Source organism: Xyrauchen texanus, chromosome 20 (genome assembly GCF_025860055.1).
Source record: "Xyrauchen texanus isolate HMW12.3.18 chromosome 20, RBS_HiC_50CHRs, whole genome shotgun sequence".
Lineage (NCBI taxonomy): Eukaryota > Metazoa > Chordata > Actinopteri > Cypriniformes > Catostomidae > Xyrauchen > Xyrauchen texanus.
In genome coordinates this window covers 9150705-9175538 of record NC_068295.1, presented here as the reverse complement: position 1 = coordinate 9175538, position 24834 = coordinate 9150705, and the positions used below count along the sequence as shown (strand labels likewise).

The 24834-nt window shown below is 36.9% G+C and overlaps 1 protein-coding gene across 1 annotated transcript; it reads left to right on the top strand.

Moving 5' to 3' along the window:
- The first annotated feature begins 10805 nt into the window (after positions 1-10805).
- Positions 10806-12410, top strand: LOC127661132 (MARVEL domain-containing protein 1-like). Its single transcript, XM_052151712.1, has one exon. The coding sequence runs from the start codon at positions 10989-10991 to the stop codon at positions 11475-11477; it is 489 nt and encodes a 162-aa protein (XP_052007672.1). The 5' UTR covers positions 10806-10988; the 3' UTR covers positions 11478-12410.
- Positions 12411-24834: the final 12424 nt, after the last annotated feature.

The window sequence follows — 24834 nt, the reverse complement described above, 5'->3', positions numbered from 1 at the left end:
GAATACATTTCTAATAAATTAAATAGCATGCCAAGCATTTTGTATGTGTCCTTTCTTTCATGTTGTCGTTGCATAGTCTTCACCATGGTTTGCTGTGCTGCATGGGGATGCTCCAATCAGCTCAGAGAAAGGTGTGCTGAATGTATGGCTTCCCCACTGACATGGAGAGGAGAAAAAAATGGTTGGCTCAAGTCAGCAGGAGCAATCTAAATATAAATAAATATTACAACAACAAAAAAATGTGTGAGGTATTTGCAAAGATTTTACAATTAATAGGGTGTTCGTTACTAACTTTATCCAGCTCCAATCCTTGCCTAATCTGTTAGTTATCCGATAACATCCCTTATCTCCTAATTTAATGAGTAATACTCAACTATAAGGTTTTAATTTACAAGTTATTTTTATTTAGATGTACTGATAATATACAGAATAAGATAATATTATTCTTTAAACGTCTCACCTTTTAAAAGTGCGTCGCAAACGGTTTGTTCTGATGCATCTCTATGGTGTTTGCTGCTACTTCCGGGAACTATTGAGAGGCTCCACGAGCCGCCATTGCTGTAAAAAAAAGTTCCATTGGAGTCAATGGAGTTGTCGCAACTCTCTCTTTATATGGCTCTGAATCAGACCAAAGGTTCCGTAGTTAGAGCCATTTTTAGGTTTGTAATTATTATAGCGTCACCATGAGGCAGAGGCGTGCAATGTACATTTTGGCGTACCGTTGCGACGATCAATCAAAAGTTTAAAGTTTTTTTTTATAATTTTTTTTGCACTAGTTTGGTTCTGATTGGGCTAGTTTTTATTTCATAATTTTGTTTCTAGCCCTTACAGTAAAAGAGTTACGGGCCAATATGTAAAACGTTTGTTTTGATCACTATAGCGCCACCGTCAGGCCGATCAGGGTGAGACATTGCGACTGGGAGTACTACCTTCCCTCCAAGTTTAATTTCTCTAGGCTTTACGGCATGGGCTCCACGATCAGATTTAAGGCAGAAAAATAATAATACAAATTTAAATCTGAGCAAATACAATAGGGTTTCTAGCACTTCATGCTTGAACCCCTAATAATACATATTTCATAAATAATAAAAAAATAATTCATAATAAACAAAAAAAAATAAAAAATAATAATATATATATATATATATATATATATATATATATATATATATATATATATATATATATATATATATATATATATATATTAGCTTGGTATAAAAATTATGGAATTAAAGAAACTAAACTAAAGAATAAACTTGCCACATCTTCGGGAGCAATGTCATTATACACCAAAATTAATAAACGAGCCAAAGATGTGAAAGGAAAGAAGTTTTGAGAAACTCTCCAATCAAAACATTAAGAAAGGCCAATTCATCATTTTGCTGTGCTCTTTTGGTTTGCACCTCCCTCGTATTATTTTCCACTGAGCAGATAACACAGACACACACATGAAAAAAAAATAAAAAATAAGAAACCTTAAGTACAAGTAGTCTTCAGAAGCTAAAAATAGTTAACATCTTAAGAGCTCCAATTTTTCTTGATCCTTTTTCCCCCCAAGGAGACAAGCACAGTGTACAAAATTGTCTAAAATCAAATTCTGAAAGAACTGTAGAAGGTAAAAAAAGATTCATCATTTGAATTTGATTAAAGTTTGCCACAGATATATAGTCTTCCTCCACAAAAAAATCCCCAAAATAAGGCACTGTGGTCCATTTTTAGAGAAGAATGAGAAAAAGATCAATGTACAGAGAGAGTTGAGATTCATATTCTTTATGGAATATTTTCTAGATTGTGTTCTGTCTAGTTCAAACTCTTAGTGCTTTTTTCTGTTAAAGGGATAGTTCACCCAAAAATTAAAATTCTTTAATTTTACTCTCCCTCATGCCATCCCAAATGTTTATGGCTTTTTTTTCTTCTACTGAACATAAATTAAGATTTTTAGAAGAATATCTCAACTCTATATGCCCATACAATGCAAGTGAACGGTGGCCATAAAGCACATAAAGGTGGCATAAAAGTAATCCATACGACTCCAGTCGTTTAATTCATATCTTCAGAAGTGATATGATAAGTGTGGGTGAGAAACAGATCAATATTTAAGTCCTTTTTTTAATTTGGGCTATCTTTATATTTGGGCTCCCAGAGATCCCAGTGATGCATGTGTAAAAATAATATACTTCAAATTCTTTTAATATGTTCCTTTGACATTATCAAAACCCAAATTATGTTATTTAAGTTCTAATCCTCTGATACATCACTAAGTGGACACGCACTTTCAGAAAAGTTACTGTTTAGACACAAAATAGAAACAATTGCTTCTGTTTGGAGTCAATTTGTCTCTGGCAAAACACATTGTGTAAAGATATAATAAAGTCATACAGTATAAACCTCATACTTAAATATTAAAGTGATAGTTCACTCAAAAATGAAAGTCCTGTCACCATTCACTTTCACTACATCTTTTTCCTATACAATGAAAATGAATGGTGAATGAAGCTAAAATTCTGCCTAAGATTTTTTTTCAGGCTTTTACTCTTGGTCTGTTCATGACAGGATAGCTCTCTGATAATTAAACAGTGTAAATACATCCTCTAGGATTAGGCAGATTTTGGTAAGCAGAACTAGAAATGTTGTACACTTCTATACAGTAACCTTCCATCATTCATATTCTTCAAGACATACTGGGTTTACTTTCTTTTTTTGAGCTATCTTCAATCAATAATAATCACAGCAGCTCCTTTTCATGTGTCTGTAATCATGTTTACAGATATAAATTAAGTTGTTACAGTGTTTTCGCCCTACATTTCTTGATGTGGCTGTTGTATTTAGGTCAGCAACTAAACCTGTTGCCATCTAACCAAAAACACTCTCTGCTGGGCTCTCAAGTGACCCTTGAGTCCAAGACCCAGCATCCATGATCAATGAATGAATGAATGAATGAATCAATCAATCAATCAATCAAGTCCACGTGTGAAGTCTGGCAGCTGCGTTTTGCACCAGCTGTAAACGAGAAAGAGAAGATTGAGAGAAACTGTAGTAAAGTGAACTGCAGTAATCTAGACGGGATGTTACAAAGGCTTGAATCACAGTTTGAAAATTACTCGTGGATAAAAAGGGTTGAACCTTGAGTAGACAAAAGGTGGAAAAAGCATGACTTTACAACAGTACTGATCTGCGTATTAAATGTTATATTATTATCAAATTGGACACCCAGGTTTCTAGCACAGTGAGTTTTCTATGATGTAAGAGAACCAAGGTCCAGGTCAACAATACAGTTTTCCTTAGGCCCAAATAAGATAATTTCTGTTTTATTTTCATTTAGGTTTAGGAAATTGCTTTCAAGAAATAACTTTAGTTTGTTTATGCAGGCCATCACAAGTTATTAGGGGTGTTGATAGTTATGTTTTATTGGAATATACATTTGAGTGTCATCAGCATATAAATGAAAAGATACTCCATACTTATTGGAAATAGAAGCGAGAGGGAGCATATACAGGGAAAACAATACAGGGCCAAGGATTGATCCCTGCGGGACTCCACAATTTAGAGGTATACTAGAGAATGATTGAGGGCCAATACAAACAGTGAACCATCTGTTAGTCAAATAAGAGCAGAACCACTATAATACTGAACCACTGAACCACTGCTATCTCTAGACGGGTTAACAGGACCACATGTTCAACTAAATCAAATGCAGCACTCAGATCTAGCAAAACTAAAGCCTTGTATTTCCCAGAATTGGTCTCAATATAGATGCCACTTGAGACTCTTAAAAGATTCTGTACTATGTAAGGCTTTCAAATCAGATGGACAGGATTTACAGTCAAAAAAGGTACAACTTTCAGCTCTAAGGGGATGGAAACAAGCATCATACAGTACATATAAAACTGCACAACTATTCTGATTGAATTTCAACTCTAATCCTGGTGGCAATCACTGAGATCAACAGTAGTGAGACTTTCATATGGCTGAACGCTGACAAGTTAACCCCAGGCAAGAACTTTGAGAACTATGCATATTCTCACAGAAGAGAGCATATGCTATGTTGTCTTTTATTTATTTAAAAAAAATAATGTAAATAATGACAGAATTTTCACTTTTTGGATGAAATCTTTCTTTGGTTAACATAATATTCCCCACATTTCATACACATAACAGTGAGTATAAACGATGCTTTGTGGGTTTCAAGCAATGTTTTCCTCCAGAGGAGTCTGTCACATAATTCAGGAGCATAATGTAAACACTGAGACTGCGTATATATTTGATATGCAATATTTTATTCATGGAGGTACAGTGACAGGCCTCTTAACACTCTATAAGAGAGAATGACGAACTGTAAAACAGAGACAGCAGAATGGTGGATATCAGAGCCAGAAGAATCAGCGCACCATGATTCCCCCCTGTGAGATTCACAAGTGGTGTGACACAAAGCTGAGCGTAGTAGATGATGTTCTGTCACAAAGAGAGGAAGGGGAGGAAAGAGATGGTGAGAAACGCAGTGATACAGTATGTCAAATGGCATTCAGCAGAGAGCTAGAACTCCTATGAAAATCCCATAAAAATGTATTGTGTAAAGTTTTACAAAATTAAATTAATAAAACTTAAAATATTTAGTTACTTTATTAAAGTTTACTTCATTCAATTTGATGGAATTTTGTAATGAAATTTAAATGCAGTTTGTTATGAAATTTAAATGCAACTGAATGTAACACGGGCCACTCCCCTGACTCCTTAATGCTTTTCTAAAGCCAAGGGCTAGAACCTCTATCCGAGTATGAGATTTGACAGATGTGAGGTAACATGGTGCTTTCAGCTGTGGGAATTCAGCCAAATATGCCACAAAGCTCTGTTTTGAATATAGCATTATATTTGTCAGGAAAGGCTGGAGGATAATTGGACTCCCTGCACCTAGCCTTGAGCTCTGTGTGCAAAAAAGCACTCCTATTGCAGACACCTTCCAATTTCACAGACAGCACTTTACATTTTGCAAAAATTATGTGCTCATGTTTGACAGTGTGTGCTGAGGAGAGAGGAGAGGTGGGCTGTGCTCTGTGAAAAGAGAGTTGTACTGTGTGTGTGTGAAAAGTAAATGAGTGTGTATTTGTGTGTTTGGGCAAATATGTGTCAGAGGTTGGAGGGGAAACTCAGAAAATAAAATTACCTTTGAAGAGTGGAGTTTCACAGTGTGGGCACTGACTGTGAAATAACTGTGAATTGATTTCCTTTACTCTGCTGATGTTGTAATTTTGTATTTTTTTTGGAACAACACAAAGGTAAGTAAATGATGACTGATTAATTGTATATCCCTGAAGTAAAAGTTGTCAAACATTACAAACACATTTAAGTAAAAGTAACATATGAATTACATTACCTACATATACTATACAGTCATAATTGTATCATGCAAGCTGGTATCAGAGCCGAAACACATGTAGTTCACAAGATACAAGCTAAATAAAAGAGAACTAGAAAAGGACATTTTGTTGAGACAGGCAATACTCAGACAGTGGAGAAGACAGACAGACAGACAGTGGAGTAGAAAGACAGACATTAGATAGATAGATAGACAGACAGACAGACAGACATTCAGACAGCAGATAAATAGACAGACAGACAGATATACATGGGATGCCTACTGTGTTCAAGAGAGTGTAGGAAGATATCTATTAGTGCAAACAGCAGGCAGCTGATTGGTTTCCTTTCGTTGTTTTATTGTATCTTTGTGAAGGCTGAACATCATATAAAATTTACACCATCAATTCTGGACTAAATCTGTTTCCTCTGTAACAGATTTGCGTGCTCCTTTAATGGCGTGCTTATATTGCTATAGTAACGTGTAGAAGTTAGCTGAGTGTGAGTGTTTCTCTCTCTGGAAGGCTCATAGTGCAGTGTTGTACCCCATGTGTTAAACTGTCTCATCTCCTCCCCTCTTAGAGACCTGGAGGAACAAGATGTTGTGTGTGTGTGTGTGTGTGTGTGCACATGTGTTTTTGTATGGGTGTAAGGTGTATTGTATGTATGCACTAATGTGTAAATTCATCTTTTACCCAGCCAGCGCAACTCCTCTGTGAATCCACAAAGGCTTATTTTAACTAGATTTCTCTCTCTTTTTTTTAACTTGTTTGATAAATGCTTAATTCCCTGAGCGATGCCTATATTTGAAATAGTCTAGTCGTTAAGAGACATTATTACACGCAGGGCTCTTTCTTGGTGTAAAATGTGACATTTCAGTTGGTTGACATTTCTCATTCTGTCCTTCTGTTCCTGTAATGAAATCACAACATTGGCAAAAAGTAACTAGAGGGATGTATTTAGTACTGCAGGCCACCTACAGTATCCACTTATCTCTCTCCCTTTCCTTCCATTCTCTCTCAGGATAAATATAGACCTCATCTACCACCAAGAGAGAGAGACAGTAAGACCGAGACCGAGAGGGAGAGAGAGAGAGAGAGAGAGAGAGAGAGAGAGCACCTTATGGAGTCTATACAGGCCTCTCTGCTCCTCTCTGCACTCTCTTGGCAAAGTGATGGCAACATCAGTGATCAGTGGACCATCAGAGAGTGAATGTTTAATATCTTTTCTAGAGGACAACTTTGAAATGCAGGGTTCCATTTTATTCACTATTTTTCCCTGCACATATACAGACACTGAAACTTAAAGGGTAACATACTGCACATAGATAACTAGCTATGGGTAGGATGGCTTAATTCTTAAACGTTAGGTAGGATGGCTTAAAACTGTCTCACTAAAATAGGTGTGATGATTTGGGTGATTAAAATTAGCAATTTAATTGGCAAACGGGCTGAACTGACATGTTTTAAACAACTCTTTAGACTGACCTGTAATTAAACTGTTCATTTCTAACATAGCCATCAACACAGATTTAAAATTTGCCATAATTGCAATACAACTATAAACATGAGTGTCAGAACATTCCACAGTCAGAATGAAATTAGAATTTAAAAAGTATTTTCATCTTAACCCTGCTCACGGCATTTTGGCAAATGTCAAGTGCCACTTTTTCAGACCTATACAACAACTGCAAGCTCCTAGTCTATTTTATTTGACTGATTCCAGAGGCACAAGGAAGCACACATCTGCATAAGCCACTTATAAAGTGATATCTGTGTTTTGCTGCATGTGAACTAGAGTTAACAGCAGATATGACAGTAATTCAGCCTGGAAGTGAACTAGTGTACTGTAGATAATAATATTTCAAACTGCCACATATTCTGTCATTGTCAGTCATTGTTACTGAAGATTTACTGATTCTCTCTGTCTGTTTATTGATATTTCCAGTCCTTGGAGGGTGTGCATTTTTCATGAAAGTACAAATTAATTAGGCTGATCAACATCTACAAATATAACACAAATAATTATGCATCCTGATTTTAACCAGAAAGAGAACATTTATTGGAAACGAATTTTATTTTTAGAAGTGCTTGTACTTTTTATACACACTAATAAAGTCTATACAATACATCATTTGAGTTGAACTATTGTAGGCAGCACTGCTTTTTCAATTTCCTTCATAGGAGCTCTAAAGCATCTATCAGTCTATTTGGTGGACCAGCAGTGCTACGGCCCAGAAGTGCAGCCATGGGTGCCACCTGAAGATATAGTAGACATTTAATATCTCATTTCCATCAGATTGACTCATCCAGAACACCTGTTTCCTAAGTCCAGAGGTTGATCAAAACGTTGATGAGAGTAGGTGCCTAAAGCTTCCAAAGGGCCCAAGTCCCCAGTCTATAACATTTCACTTGCAACTTCCTGAGTAAACCACCAGAGGTGGTTTCTCACCATTATATAATTTTGAAGGTAATCACTAACATTGTTGATGACTCATTTACCCCATGGGCAGATTTTTGACTATCGGCATGAAGTCTGGTTGACCTTACCATGTATTCTGGCCAAGAACCGCCCAAAGAAGGAGGCTGTCTGAATGACATCCACAGTTAGATTTTGGTTTTACGTGATGGTTGGTGATGGGTAGGCCAATGTGTTGGAGACAGCATTTAGATTGAGGATTATTGGATTCAGATTTGGATTTCCATCAGTTCGCTATTCAAACACTAAGGCCGGTTTCAAATATCCTCCGTGAGCGGGGCGTGAGCTAGGCATGAGCAGCGCACTTTCGTTTTGACGCCCATGTTAACAGATTACACCCTTCACATTGCATGAGTCATGAGGTGAGGTGTCCCAGATGTGACAGTGAGCGGATAGTTTCGGTGCCGAGACTATTTTTGTCGTGCAGTTAAAAATTAACAGCAGCTCTGGGTGTAGCAGTAAACAATCAGGATATTATAGAAAAGACGCAAAAGCGAATAAACAATATTTTAACCGAACCTACTTTACACTACAATTTATAGGCCTGCATACAAACACACACACACACACACACACACTTTACCTTTTAGATAAAGACATCGCCTGCCAATCAACTCAAGAACATACATGATCATTATCTGATCCAGCCTGAAAAAATAATTTTCTAGCATAATCTTAGGTAAAGCAGCACAATTTATGACTCTATTGTTGTCAGTTTTAATGCTGATTTTAAATATGTTCTTTGATCGTAATCTTGACCAACCGGTTTGGAGATTCAAGTAGATTGGTGCTCTACTTTTATGCCACATGTTTACATAAATAAATAGCTGCCCAGCCCTCCAGGGAGCGTTCCAAAGATAACCGCTGTGTGGTCTTGCCTTGTAAAGGGCTTTGATATATTAACCAATCACAACCAAATACACTGATGAACAAGTGCACTTGACTGCCCGCCATTGTCATAGGAACCTAAAGAAGAGATGTGAAAAGCCTAAAAGTGCAGTGTTACTAACTGCAGAAGGGTACATTTCAGACAAATGTAATAGATCATCATGAGTATTCCATGCAGACTGTTACTGCAGAAAATCACTGCAAAAATTGTAAGGGTAGTATTGTTGTATGCCATTCAAAAAATAGCCAAGTTTACATTTGCTTGGACTGCCATCTAGTGGTAAGATCCATGATACACACAAATACAGAAAGGGTGGAAATTGTAAAACTACTCAGTCTTGAATTGTATTTTATCTTTGTCCTTATCTTGCAGCACCTCCTCTCTACCAGTTATGCCTGTGCTGGCACGGCCTGTTTTCTCAAGAAATTAAACCCAGCCATCATCTGGGACCTTCAGTAAAGCTTTTTGCTAATGACGTAAATCACACTTGTTGAAGCAACACGGCTGTATAGCTGCATTTTTCCCCCAACAGGATACATAAACACCAAATGAGATTACATATATAAAAATAACCCTGCCCACTAATTTCGGTGTGGCCTGCCTGAATTTTTAAAGGGGCCATGCACATATGGCCACATAGTTTAAAGGCGTGCCTGTTTTCATTGATCTCACAGCATTCAGCCCCTGATCTCAGCTGTCAGACTTTGGTCATGGTCATGAAGAAAAACACATTCTTGCCTCTGCTCTGTCACACGCTACTGAGTACACACGTCAAATTTTATGCTGTGTTTTCAAATTTATAGCCCAGAAATTGTGTTAAAGGGATAGTTCACCCAAAAATGAAAATTCTTTAATCGTTTATTCACCCCCATGCCATCCCAGATGTGTATGACTTCCTTTCTTCTACTGAACACAAATACTTTTAGAAGAATATCTCAGCTCTGTAGCTCCATACAATGCAAGAGAATGGTGACCAGAACTTTGAAGATACAAAAAGCATATAAAGGCAGCATAAAATTAATCCATATGACTCCAGTGGTTAAATACATATATTCAGAAGCAACATAATAGGTGTGGATGAGAAACAGATAAATATTTATCAATTTCACTTTCACTTTTTTTACTTTTGTTTTTGACGATTCACATTCTTTGTGCATATCGCCACCTACTGGAAAGGGAGGATTTAATTAGAATTTAAAGTAAAAAAGGACTTAAAGATTGATCTGATTTTTACCCACAATTATCATATCGCTTCTGAAGATATAGATTTAGCCACTGGAGTCATTTGTATTACTTTTATGCTGCATTTCTGTGCTTTTTGGACCTTCAAAGTTCTGGACACAATTTTCTTGCATTACAATGACCTACAGAGCTGAAACCTTCATTTGTTTTCAACAGAAGAAATACATTTGTACACATCTGGGATAGCATGAGGGTGAGTAAATGATGGTAACATTTTTACTATCCCTTTAATGCTGCATTGATTTCCTCAGACATGCATTTCCATCCATAAGATAGAATAAAATCTGTTTTTGGGTGAATGAGTGTGGGAAACATAGAAGAAATTGAGAGACTTTGAAAAAATAAATAAAAAATCTTTAAACAATCCTAACACTGTGTTAGTCACAAATGTGACGTCATAAAAAAAAAAAAATCTCCTTTTGTGTTCCACTGCAGAAAGGAAGTCAAATGGGTTTGGATCAACATGAGGGCAAGTAAAAGAAAACAGAATTATAATTTTTAGGTGAACTATCATGTTAATGACATTTTTGTTAACGTTTGTATGTTATACAGTTTTGATACTATGTTGGTGTCCACTATGGAAGCAAAACCAGTTGAGAACCACTATGCTAAATCATCTGAACTGTGCAGAGCGAATGTTTATTTGTACACACAGGAACTCTTTCAATACTTGACTGAGAGAGTGATGATGGATGAGGAAGAGAAAGAGAGGAAAGGGGTTAGAGTTTCAGTCCAGCGCCCATGTCCAGAACCTCCTCCGGCTTGCTGCAGCAAAAGAGGGGGAGGGTGACACAGCAGTTCCAGATTCCACAGAGGAAACGGAAAAGACGAAAAAGACGTAAGTCATTTCAAAACCAGGGGGCGGTGCCGAAGCTCCACTCCCTGTGTGTTTTCAGCGCTATCTTCTTCTAAAACCTTTGTAAGCTCCTTGTCTCCCCTCCTGTTCGCTCTTTCTTCTCCTTTCTCTGTTTGTGGCAAGCAGCCCCTGCCCTGACCACCAGGACATTTCTTCAACAAAGAGGAGATGCCCCCACAGCCACAGGTGAAGAGAAGTTTCCTGGAATTCCTCAAGAGCTTTGTTGGGATTGTACGGGTACTCCAGATCCTGTTTGGAGCTGGGCTTTGGGTCACCATCGCAGCCAACAAGTATGAGGGCCCCATACACTTTGTTCTGTTCGTGGCTGTGTTCTTCTGGCTCTTAACGTTAGCCATCTTCATCCTCACTCTACTGGATAAACAAGACCTTGTTCCCATCGTAGGAGGAGAACGCTGGTTGTTAAGCAACGTGATACATGATGTTGCTGCTTTTCTGCTGTATCTGTCCGCAATTGGAATCATGATCTACAAAACCGACAAGAACTCCTTCTGCAACCTAGATGCCTACAAACATCACTGCTTGTACAAGGTCTACCTCACAGGTTCAGTCTTCGCCTGCCTCACTGCCAGCGTCTATCTGCCTTCAGCTATCTACGGCTGCTGCAGGAAATGTCGAGGTGAACCGACTGTTGTTTGAAAGTTAAAATCACAGGCGGTGAACAGTTAGAGACTGCAGCATTGCTCACGGGAAACATTGTCACTGAGAGTTGGAGGGGCCTTTTTCTCTAGATGCATTATGTAAGCTTTTGAAGATTAGAAAAAACAATGTTCATAGCAAAACATTTTTTAGTAAGTATCATTATCTTATTTTACAGTAAAAACAATACAAAAAATAAATAAATAAAAGTATCCAACAAGATAGGACAGGACTTGAGAAGATAACATATATTTTAGAGAGTGTATTTTGAATTGAGTGTATTTTTCTTACCCCAATAGTTTTTTCTTGTGTTAAGCAGAAACCTCACAAGTTCAATAGATTTATGCTTAAAACAGGATCTTATACAATTTTGCCTCTTAATGACATATATCTTGTTTTAAGGGATGTTTAGATATGTATACTGGAAAGCAAGAGAAAAATACTGATAGAGAAAAATATTTTTTGCAGTGTTTTCTCTCAAAGCAGAGGGTTTGATCCCCTTGTCTCAGGCTTTTAGGTTTGTTTGTTGCTTTTTATTCAGTAATAATTTAAAGAGCTTTGTCCCTTCTGAAGTCACGCATATAAGTCTATTTTACAAGTTTTCTTATGTTTTTTTTTTTTGTGCTTTTGGAGGTTTATATACTTTTAACCAATGCAAATGTACTTTGTTACATTATGTTTTGATATTTTCCCTTTTGATATGATGCAGACATAAAAGAGTGCCTGTTTTATTGACTCCTCAGTGCCTTTCATAGTATATGTATATGTGCTTGACAATCCTAAAATGAATCCCACCACATCAAATATCTCACCTTGATTTGAATTTAAAAGAGGTAAAATATTTAATACAGTTTTCTGGCGATCATATTTTAGAAATGTGTGCAATGTCTAGCTATCATCAAACAGTCAATAAATAAAGAAAGAAAACCAGCAGCACATGACTTTTAATCTGTGTTTGTATTTGTATTATATTCACATCTGAAGTATTTTATGTTTTTATGTAAAATATTTGTTTCTATCCCAGCTTAATATGAAAAGACAACTATAAGTATGCCATTTGGGGGTTGATTTCCTGAAAAGTGTAAACACTGTGGCACTATCAAAACATTTCTCTGTTTGTTTGACCATCCCTAACAGCCCAACACGGCAACTTTGGCTCAACCAGGGCTATCTGTTTGATCTAAACCAATGAAAGACAAGGGGAGGGTTTGAAAACAACAGTTATTTGTAGCTCTGTCACATAAACTCCACACTTCCCCATAAATGAGATGTTTTGCTATTTTAATTATGAGGGACAGAGGCCATAACACACCAGCCACCCTACTGCAACCACAAAATAATGCACTTTTGTCTGGGTTATGGGTAGGTCAATTGCACTGAAGTGAAAATAGTTAAAATATTTAGTGCAGTTTTGGGAGGAATACAAAGAGAGTCCAAAATGCAAGAAAACTCACTGGGAGTTAATGTTTTAGAGAGTGTAACAAGTGACGAGGAGGAGGGCGGCCCGGCCCTGAATTGGGCAAATCGGCCGGGAGGGGGATAAAGACGAGCTGGAGGTGCCAGTTTAAGAGAGAGAGAGAGAGACACATCCAGTTGCTGTGTGTGTATGTGTGTGTGTGTGTGTGTGTGTCTATGTATTATATGTTGTTTTAAGTTGAGTTTATGTCATTAAAATTTACGTTGACTGTTCTGCTGGTTCCTGCCTCCTCCTTGCCCATCCCTTACCCATTACAAAGACTTACTATCTACAGTATTCCCTGTAAAACATTTACCTTCTGGAAGTAAAGGAACAAAATTCTCCCTTATTTATACTGCTGCACTCGGATGTCACTGTGCCAATTGTCCATTAATTACTTTTCTTTCTATGGGGTTGTGGTTGTGTGTTAATATGAGCATGGTGCTACACAGTTTTTAAATTGCCAATAGATTAATTTTTCTCACAAGGCATGCCATTGTGAAGCTCAAATGTCTGATCTCTGTTTGTGACAATAAGTCTGTCTCTTTCACTCCCTTCTACTCTGTATCTCTGTTCTCCCTGACTTTATACAGTATAAAAAAATATGTAATAACATTTTCTGCTTATTAATATCATACTAATCTCACTTATATAGCCAGATTTGTGACTTGTGGCATACAGCCTTTGCAGCTTTTTTCTCAGCAAAGAACTGCCCTCTTAGCAAGGAAGAGACCCTCTTATTGACATGAACTGTGACCAATCAGTTTTTTTTACATGTAATTTAGGGACAGGATTATCTGAAATGTGCAACCTGGTCTCATAGTGAAAATGTGACTCTATATATATTTTTGCAAAACTTGTTATACTTGTCTCCAGGTACAATTCCCTGCAGTTTACAGGTGAAATGAACACTAGAGGCACTACAATTGCGTGTTATCTCCACTTTCATGCAAATCATGACTTCAATGGCTGACTATAAACACTTTTTTTTTTCTGTTACTCAGACCCTGCTATGTTATGATATCGAGCCAATTTTACTCTAACTGAAAAATTATACAAAACAAAATACGCTTGTATTACAGACCCACCTACATATATACACTTATATCTATATGATCAGCTTGCGTGGTAACATACCTCATAGAGCGTTGGACTTTGCACTCGAAGGTTCAAAACCTGTCTGGTTTTGATCATGGTTCAAAACCAGACAAGAACTCAAGCTGACACGTGACACGACAGAGATATAGAAGCAACACAGATTGACGTGGTTGCTTAATAAAATGTGCTTTTCATGTTGCTTCATTTTCAAACACTATTGGTTAAGGTTAGGTGCATGTTAAGGGCAAGGATGTCTGTTTTGTTAAACTCTCATTTCTCTTTTTGGACATATTGGTTAAGTTTAGGGTAAAGTTTTAGGTTAGTGAGGTACATTGTATTAAAACCTCCATCTAAAATTCATCTTAAAAACCTTGCTTGATTCCAACTTCATTGTGCTCGGTTTTGGCACCCCCTGCTGGACATTTCACTTGAAAAGTGCAACCAAGAGCGTTATGAAGCACGTAATTTCAATTTTGCAAAAATGTTGCAATGCTCACGTAAATTTCATGAGACCAAGCTGGAAATGTGCACTTTGTAAACAGAATTTATTTGTCCACAAGTGTCATTGTTATTCCTACAGAGAGAAGTACTGGAAATGACATGATGAGATTTCTTATTACTGTAATCAACAGATTACAATGTGGTGGAGAGAGGGCTAAACAATGTGAACTGATTTTATCTGCTTGATTGGGCCAATGAGACAAGCTGGCTGCAACTCTAAGCACTTTAGTTAGAATAAGAATGCATGGACACATTTATATAACATGCAAAGCACTACAAGTTCAGATTGGTTATGTAGTTAAATACATGAACTAATGTACAATGAATCACATATGGCCAGATGCGAGATGGTCATTTAACAGGAATTGTGCAGTGGAGCAGTCCAGATTTCATTATTAAGGACAGATGAAGAAAGCTGAATCTCCCATGGGAACATCGAGAGGGGTAAAGCCTTGCATGAGACTCATGAAGAGAAAGCTTTCTGATTCAAATGTGTTGACAAAAACATGGATGTTGTTAACTAATGATAGGCATGTCATTTATTATGCAGGCCAAGATTTTTGGCTTTTCTTAACAGGATATGGCTGTTCGTGACTGTGGCAAAATTTTTGCAAAATTATATGACGTGGTTCATTATACGCATCACAGCAGTTACGAGGTGAAATGTTCACTGTGTGGCACTAAATGCAAGTTAAATTATTTCCCAAACAGGTTTTAAAGGTTAATGCTCTATCGAGTCTACCTTCGTCCTAAGGCCCTAGGTATACTTCCAATTTGACGCAAACGTTCAGCATCTGCGTACAGTCGAATGGGAGCCTGTCTTAGACAGCTTTGTGACACCTTACTTCATCTGTAGGAGATAAGACTTATAAAAATGTCTTTATATTCCTTCTGTCTCGAATTATAAAAATGCAGGTATCTCCAGACCTCCTTACACACGTGCTCTTGACTTGCTGTTGTTGTTTTCACCTTAATCTCCTGAGGTTTAGTGGCGATTACATCTTCTACTAGTGCATCTTTGTGGCAGCAGCAGCTCAAATGTGAGTGTTGCCACCTTGTGGACCCACTAATTAGTGCAAATAACTCCAGGCGCAAAGACACGCGGTTCAAAAAATCGGGCTGTCAAGAGATTTGCATTACATAATTTCTGCGCAGAAACAAAGCCAACTGACCTAGCTGATAGTGTAATTTTCTAATTCACAGCATTGTCCAGTTGTCTCTTCCAATGCTTTTAAGTTCTTGGCTTTGTGTCCTGTGAATGAATTTGTGTGGGACTCACAGGACAAGTCATCAGAGCTTCAGGGAGAGCTGGCCAGCATATGGACCGTTAACCACACACTCTAAACAGATTGCTGAGACACACATTCCTCTGTGTGACACTCTTTACATGAGGAAAAGAAACACTGTAAAACAGTAACTAGACAGACTAAAAGGCACATTAGAAATAATTAGAAAAAAACAGTAGGCTACATAGTTCCTTGAGATAAGAATCTGATATTAAAAGAATTTGTGTACCCAAAACACTGAACATTTTTGTCGACTCATTGTTCTTTACTACCCCATTTTGTTCCAACCCCACATTTTTATGTCCTTTGGTGAAACACAAAAGGAGAAGTTAGGCAGAATGTCTGTGTCAGTCTTCTTCTTGACAAGTCTTGAAACTACATCATTCCAAAACCTGAGGCAAGTATGGGCAAGAGGAAATTACATCACATCCTGTGTGTTCAAGCAGAGTCTGGCAGTACAGCTTGTGAGATGTGGGCACTATTTATAGAGTTCTGGAAATACTAAGACTTCCCTTTTAATGCCAGTCCATTGCAGATAGCAGGAATGTGCTACTAAACTCCACAAATACTTTATTCATTGTCATTTGGGTAGCACATGGCTGTAAATATGCTTACTGGGACTGTATCTGTGGAGAATCCTTCTCATGTTCACCAATGTTTCAGATAGCTTCCCTGCATTTTTCCCCCTCACCTCTGAGCTCTTTGTACTGTTTTGCCATAAACACAACAAACAGACAGTTCTAGTTAAATAAACACAGATGGAGACTTTTTAAAGTCTTAATGGAGGGAAATGGGCAAGATTTTGGCATGCCTGTAATGGAAAAGCCTTCAAGTCAAACAAGCCTGCTTTGTTCAGAACAGAGTAAGACATACGCTCACATCTGCAGTATATGTATTTGAATATACATGACATACAATTTTCCAGGTGATCTAACAGGGTGCCTGACTGCTAAGTCAATGGATGTTACAATAGAAAAGATGGATTTTTGGGCTAAAATATCAAATTAAAAATTGTGTAAATCCATTGTTTGGCTTTTATAATTATGATATTTTAAACATTGTTAAATGAAATGATTTTTTATTTTTTTACTTGTAATTTACTTATAACTATTTGCCATGCAGTAATTTTTTATTGAACAGTCAATTTTAGGCAAGTGTAGTTGCTCATTCAGCAACTGTGCAAGAATTACATTCTGTAAAGAACATCTTAATATTTAATTTATCAGAGTTTCTAATATGTTTGTGCTTTGAAGATTGAATCGTCTAGACTTTACACAAAAACCTGGAATAGGGTACTGAAGTCTTTGTACCTGGTTAATAAGAGCATAAAACCAACAAATCCTAAACATAAATTAAGGGGAGGAAAAAAAGTTTTAAACATTTATCCTCAGGTTTGATATATATATATATATATATATATATATATATATATATATATATATATATATATATATATATATATATATATATATAATAAAGCTTTTGCCTAATAGTGCAGCTCTAACATAATAGCTACACAAAAGTATCTCAGTGTCTTTACTTTGCTGTTGTTTAACGTCCACATACCATAATGTTGTTATTACTTTTAATGAAAGTGACCTTCAAAGCATGTGTTAACGCTTAACAAGATATTATTTTTCTCTCTTCAGCTAGATTATTGCTTTTAAGCAGTTACTATGCACATAAATGTTTTTGCTTTTGTAATATTATTTAATATACAAAGAATTCATTTTCTCGAACAAGTCTATTCTAGTACTTCCACCCACACAGTGACAGATTGACTGTCCAAATGTTCGGCAGGTGGTGCTATTTCACAGTTTAACGCTGCTCCTGTACTTTAGCTCCATCTGCTGGACACATCGATTTGTATAATAATAAAGTAAACGTTAAATAATAAGGAATATATAAAACTACATAGCATTATAAAAAAGGGAAAATTAAAAGACCAAAAAATTGTATTCAGTGAATTCTGCTATGGCAAATGCTTAACAAGGATTACGTGATTGGACCCTACAAGAATTGACCAAACAAGGTCAGTGTGGCCTAATGAATGCAACCAAAGAGCAGCCACCAAACAGTCTAAAAGCAGGTAGTGAGTTAAAGCATCAGACAACTTCATTTATGCTTTTGGATTACTACTTTCCAGTGGCAGTTGTTAGAGAAGGCAGAAAGAGGCTGAACATCATTCAGAATGAACCTATTCTAACCAATGGTGTAGTAGTGTCTGAAGAGGTGGGCATACTGTGAATTTGTGAAGGACCACATTTTATTTCTTTCATCATATTCCCAGTGTCAGAAGTTTACAAACACTTTGCTTGTATTTGGTAGTATTGCCTTTAAATTGTTTAACTTGGGTCAAACATTTTGGGTAGCCTTCCACAAGCTTCTCACAATAAGTTGCTGGACTTTTGGCCCATTCCTCCAGACAGAACTGTTGTAACTGAGTCAGGTTTGTAGGCCTCCTTGTTCACACATGCTTTTTCAGTTCTGCACACAAAGTTTCTATCAGATTGAGGTCAGGGCTTTGTGATGGACACTCCAATACCTTGACTTTGGTGTCCTTAAGCCATTTTGCAACAACTTTGGTGGTATGCTTGTGGTCATTGTCCATTTGGAAGACCCATTTGCGACCGAGCTTTAACTTACTGGCTGATTCCTTGAGATGTTGCTTCAATTTTCCTTCCTCATGATTCCATAATTTTTGTGAAGTGCACCAGTCCTTCTTGCAGCAAAGCATGCCCACAACATGATGCTGCCAGCCCCACACTTCACTGTTGGGATGGTTTTCTTCGGCTTGCAAGCCTCACCCTTTTTCCTCCAAACATAACGATGGTTATTATGGCTAAACTGTTCAATTTATGTTTCATCAGACAAGAGGACATTTCTCCAAAAAGTGATATATTTTTTCCCATGTGCACTTGCAAACTGTAGTCTGTCTTATTTATGGTGGTTTTGGAGCAGTGGCTTCTTCCTTGCTGAGCAACCTTTAAGTTTATGTCGATATATGACTCGTTTTACTGTGGATATAGATACTTGTCTACCTGTTACCTTTGCTGTTGTTCTGGGATTGATTTGCACTTTTGGTATCAAACTATGTTCATCTCTAGGGGACTGAATGCAACTCCTTCCTGAGCGGTATGATGGCTGCGTGGTCCCATGGTGTTTATACTTGTGTATTGTTTGTACAGTTGAATGTGGTACCTTCAGGCATTTGGAAATTGTTCCCAAGGATGAACCAGACTTGTGGAGGTCCACAATTTGTTTTCTGAGGTCTTGGCTGATTTCTTTTGATTTTCCTATGATGTCAAGCAAAGAGACAATGAGTTTAAAGATAAAATACATCCACAGGTACACCTCAAATTGTCTTATCCTATCAGAAGTTTTTGGATAATTGCCTAAAGGCTTAACATCATTTTCTAGAATTTTCCAAGCTGCTTAAAGGCACAGTTAACTTTGTATATGTAAACTTCTGACCCACTGGAATTGTGATATAGTCAATTAAAAGTGAAACAATCTGTCTGTAAACAATCGTTGTAAAAATGACTTGTATCATGCACAATGTAGATGTCCTAAACAACTGGCTAAAACTATAGATTGCTAATATTAAATCTGTGAAATGGTTAAAAAATGAGTTTTAATGACTTCTATCTAAGTGTATGTAAACTTCTGACTTCAACTGTACATCAGCTTCTACAGTTAAGAACTTGGGTCTTTTTTTTTTATAGCAATCTATCCTTTGAAAATCACATTTCCACATTCGTCTGTTTGTAAAACGCCCTCAGAAATATTGTTACATTACGACACATGCTCTCTGTTCCTGGAGCTGAAAAGTGATTTAATGCGCTCATGACCTCAAGACAAGATTGGCTACCTGTTAAGTTTTGTATAAATGTTTTTTTATACTTTGTAATTACTTACAAAGCTTTGAACTGACTAGCTCCTTAGTACTTAAAGGTGCTGTAATCAATATTAGCCATTCTGGAATTTCCAAAAATTGAGCTGTTGGATTAGCCACGCTCCCTCTTTCAAAAGCCCTGCACTCCAAAAATACCAAACAAGCTTTTTTGATTTCGACACTGAGCAGAAGTGTTTGTCCAAAACAACAACAGCATATTAGTGCCCTCAACTGACTGTTATGAACAACATGGCATAAAAATGTCATTTAAGCCCAAAGTATACTTCGGTTTTGACACGAACGCTCAGTGTTTGCATACAGATGAATGCGAGCCTATCAAAGTATCCTGACTGATATGAGATACTTGGCTATTTCTCCTCAGGTGTTTAGACACAATAGATATATATTCTGTCAGACTCGAGTTAATACAAACAGAGGTATCTCCTGACCTACTCACGCACATGTTCTTGACGTGCACATCAAATGCTGTTCTTTTTACATTTGTCTCCTGTGGTTTACCGGTAATTGCATCTTCTTCTAGCACTTCTTTTTGACAGCAACGGCTTAGATGTGAGTGTTGCCACCTTGTGCCAGTTTACAAAGTCTAGAGCTGTCACAGAGACAGGTGAGATATCTCACAACACTTGTTTCATTAATATCTTTCAGGGAATAGGAAAAAGTTTTGCATACCTTTCCATGAAAAAATCTCTTACGGCACCTTTATGCAGCCTTCCATTGCACTATAATCCACCACGTTCACTACGATCACACAATTCCGGCCTGTTGATATTACCTGGATATCAAAATCCTCAAAAGAAGGTAGATCCTTTTCCTGTTTGGTTCCTAAACTATGGAATAACCTTCCGAGCATTATTTGGGACTCAGACACACTTTATAAGTTTGGTCTTCTCTGAGGAATTGCTGCTACTTCAACAGTAAACAAGGGGTTCTTCACTGGCCACTGCCTAAACCTTGGACTTAGGATGGACTTCACTGTAAATGAACTGCCACAAGCTTCCAGCAAGACTACGATGCACCTCACTGACCTTTGTGTGTATCATCTTGGTCATAGGATTGACTATACTCTCTTAAACGAAATACATAGACATTAAATACAAGCCAACTACAAACTTCATAAGCCAAATTAAAAAAAAAAAAGATGCTGCATCTCCACATTCAATTCGAGATTGACTTCAGTGAAATAAATTAATTAATGTTCTATCAATATCCTTTAGTTTTAAACATTTCCCACCAACATCTACTCAGTTTACTCAATTAATACATGACTTTTATGGAGCTGTCAGCCGGGACATCAGTTTGTAAATTAATCCAGAAAGCTTATTCGCTATGTGTTCCCTCTGGATTTCCGTTTGGGTTTTTATAATAGATTTTTTCAACTTAGGAGTAAAATAAGGTCTGTGGTAAACATTGCTTGATAATATGTGGACATTTTTTTCTACAACATAAATAAATTACTTTCTACCTCAACGTGAATTAAAAAAAATATAAATATAAACAAATAATGCAAATCAATAAAGCTTTACATTTCACTTTTGAATTTTATGTAATTTATGATGTAGAACAAAATGTCCACATATTTTAAAGTAATGTTTACCACAGCCCTTATTGAAATCCCCCCTTTTAAAAACCCATAGGAAAATCCCATGGGAACCCATGGCGAATTCTCTTCCAGGGTTTTGGACAACAACCTGAACAGCTCTATTACATATACATAGATAACTAATATTGGCATTTTATTCATGATATATAGCCAGAGGAGAACTGACTCCCCAGCTGAGCCTGGTTTCTATCACTGGCCAATTTTTGGAGGGTTTAAACACAGAAATATTATTTAAGCACTTGCAATAATTCTTCTGTTTTAAACTTGTGTGTTATTTCAGCTGTAAAAGTGTTTAAATGGTCATTTTTACAGTCATTTTAGGGTTTGTTGATTACATTGTCAGTTGTAAGTATATTGAAGTTGTAAAATTGGCTATATCTTTTTTTAGAGAAAAGGAGGGACGAATAAATTTTTTTTTGTGGTAATCAATATTATGCCACAAATGCTGTCGATTGAGCTTAACTTGTATTGAACCCAGATCATTCCTTTAAAGTGATAAAATGAACTGTTGTTTTAATGAACTTTAATGTGCATAGGTTATCTTAAGGAGTGGAGCCTCCAGGATTGTTTTGTTTTTATGGGGTGGCCAGAGGGGAACAGTACAAAATTTGGGGTGGCATGCCCAAAAATGTGTATGTGTCTGTGTAGACAGAACTGCTTGATTTTTTTTGTTCATTTACTGTGTTGGCAAGTTTGGAGTTGGTGATTGGAAAGATTGTGATGCTTCGTTACTTACAGGGAGAGATTTGACGTGTTTAATAATGCATACTTTTTGGGGGAAAACGATATGATATTATAACCTACCATAGTTTTTTATTGGATTGATCAATATCCTTCTAATATATGTTACATACTACTAAAGATAACAGTTTCTCTGATCAGCTAAAAACTTTTGAGAACAAAATACTCTATTCTTAATACTGATTTTTAAAACACAACCTGTGACTTCTCATTTCTTCCATTAGGTGTCAGGGCTGTCTCTTAAATAAATCAGCTCATGTCATTGACACAGTCACAAGGCAGAGATCAGCTGCAAGCAATGTTGAGTTTGACGGATGTAGTATTTGTAGGTTTATGAGCTTTACAGGATTATAGTATGACACTATAGGGCTTGTCTCTGTGGACGTCTGGGACATGAACGTCTGTGTCATAAGATAACCACTGTAACTATATGTTGATTTTGAGAAGTTCAGTGTTTCTTCAGCATGAAATCATGATAATTTAAAATTATGACAAATAAAAAAGTGTCTATTTGTCACTATTTGGTCAATTATTGTTGTATAATATTAGTGAAACTACAACATAATAACATCGTAATCGTCATGATAGCTAACATTAATTATTATCTATTACTAATGTTTATATTCCTGTCCCATGTAAACAGCATAGAAAATTGTTTTATTACACAACCCCAGTTTTAAGGCAACCGTTATGCCTGCAGTGATAAATAGCTCTAGTCTAGAGATAAAGCCTAGCTAGAGCTGAAAGCTTCTAATATCAACAAGAACACACGTCCACTTTTAACTGCAGTAAAATGGTTATAACATTTCTTCCTCCTCTCTGCCTCATGAAGTTTACTGGGACTATCTTGAATTTCATGTCTTCTTGATGCATTTTGTTGTTGGTTATTGGACAGATTTACAAGTTTGTTGCAGAACAACTTGACAGGTTGTAAATATGAAATGTTCAAATTAAAGGTTTTGTATCACATAGTGTTTTCAAAGTTTTTATGGTCTTTAAATCACCCCCTTAAAATTAAGCATTTGTCACTGAAATGCCATCAAAGTTTCAATGGTCCTCCAGGACTTTAGCTTGTGGAGAGATTTATTGTTGTCTTTAAAGGTAGGGACTGCTAGGCATTTCATCTTCAGATACTCAACAACAATATGAACAGCTGGTAGAAAAAATAAAAATGTATTTACTATTTAAGCACTTACATTTCATAGCTCATTGCCCATGCAGAGCATTTTGAAGTCCAGGAAGTTCAAATCACCCTGGATAATCCAGGTAAACCCATATGACTTTCCCATATGAAAGGAGATGTAAGGCAGTTTTATTCACCTCAGTCACCATTTGTTTTCATTGGAAAAAAGACATAAAGAAAATGAATGGTGACTGAGGGTATCACTTCCTAACATTCTGCCTAACATCTGCTTTTATGTTCAATGGAAGAAAGAAAGTCACATGCATTTGGAACAACATGAGGGTGAGTGAACAATGACAGAAATTGCATTTTTAGGTGAACTATCCCCTTAGTTCTTTGATAATTCATGTACTGTCTGCCTGTTTGACGAAATGTAGCAGATCTTAGACAAATCCATTGTCTGTTAACACTGACTGGCTTGGCCAGTTCCCTCATTATTCTTTGGATGAATGTATCTATGCAGGCCTGATCTTGGTCTGTTACTATGGTAATACAGAAAGGCACAGCGAGATTAAGGTCAGAACAAAGAATACGCTGCAGTGCAGTGTCTATGAAATAGCCACAGCAGGACTTTGCATATGAACAATGCTCAGCGAGGACTCTTCTTCCACACAGTGTTGGGATTTGAACTTGCGTACTGGCATGCATTTATTATCACATGGCTGCACTTTGTGATTAAAACTGACTCTAGTTAAAGCTGCACTCTATATGATATTTTTGTTAAAATATAACAATTGAGTACTTATTCTTGATTGAGTACATAAACAACCAGTGATCAAAACAATGTCCTTGCCTCGATTCACTACAGTAAGCCTATAAAAACGATTTGCATTTTGAGCTGTCGGGTTTGGCGCTAAATCGCTGGCTTATGATGTTCATCCTTGCGTCATTATGTCATGTCCGTGATCGCAGGAAAGAAGAATCAGCTGTTTCTTTCCCATGTAAACACTAGATGGCGTTAATGCACAGTTTCAGTTTGCGAGTAACCGTTAAAAAAAAGAAACTATACTCAGTTCAGTCAGTCACGATCAACAATTCCAGACAACATCACAACAATCTGGATGGATGATGATAAAATAAATAAATCAAATAATATAAAGCAGGTAAACAACTTTACCTGCTTTATTTTATTTATTTTTCATCCTTCAATGCAAGTCTACAGGGCCAGTTTTATCATCCGCCATGTGAAAATCATAATACCGATTGCTTAGAAAAGTAATAGCGCACTTCTTCCCACCAAGCCGGATGATGTGAGATGTCATTCATGTCTGTAGCACATCTTTTATGCTTCTACACTGTAAAAACTTGTTTTGCTAGGCAACTTAAAATGTTTTTAATGTGGTAACATTGAAATTAAAGGGATAGTTCACCCAAAAATGAAATATCTGTCATCATTTTCACAGTAGTTAGTCTCAATTACATTCACTTTCATTGCTTTTTTTCCCCGCTCTGGTGGAGAGAACGTTCTTTAAACACTTGCTACTCTGGTTCAAAAACGCTCTCCTTTAATGATTAATTTGTCACTGGACCATTCAGGACTGTGTGCTCCAGGTTGCATGACATCTCATTTGCTTCC

Coding starts and splice junctions, on each gene's coding strand:
- LOC127661132 (XM_052151712.1), top strand. CDS start 10,989: ATGCCCCCACAGCCACAGGTGAAGAGAAGTTTCCTGGAATTCCTCAAG.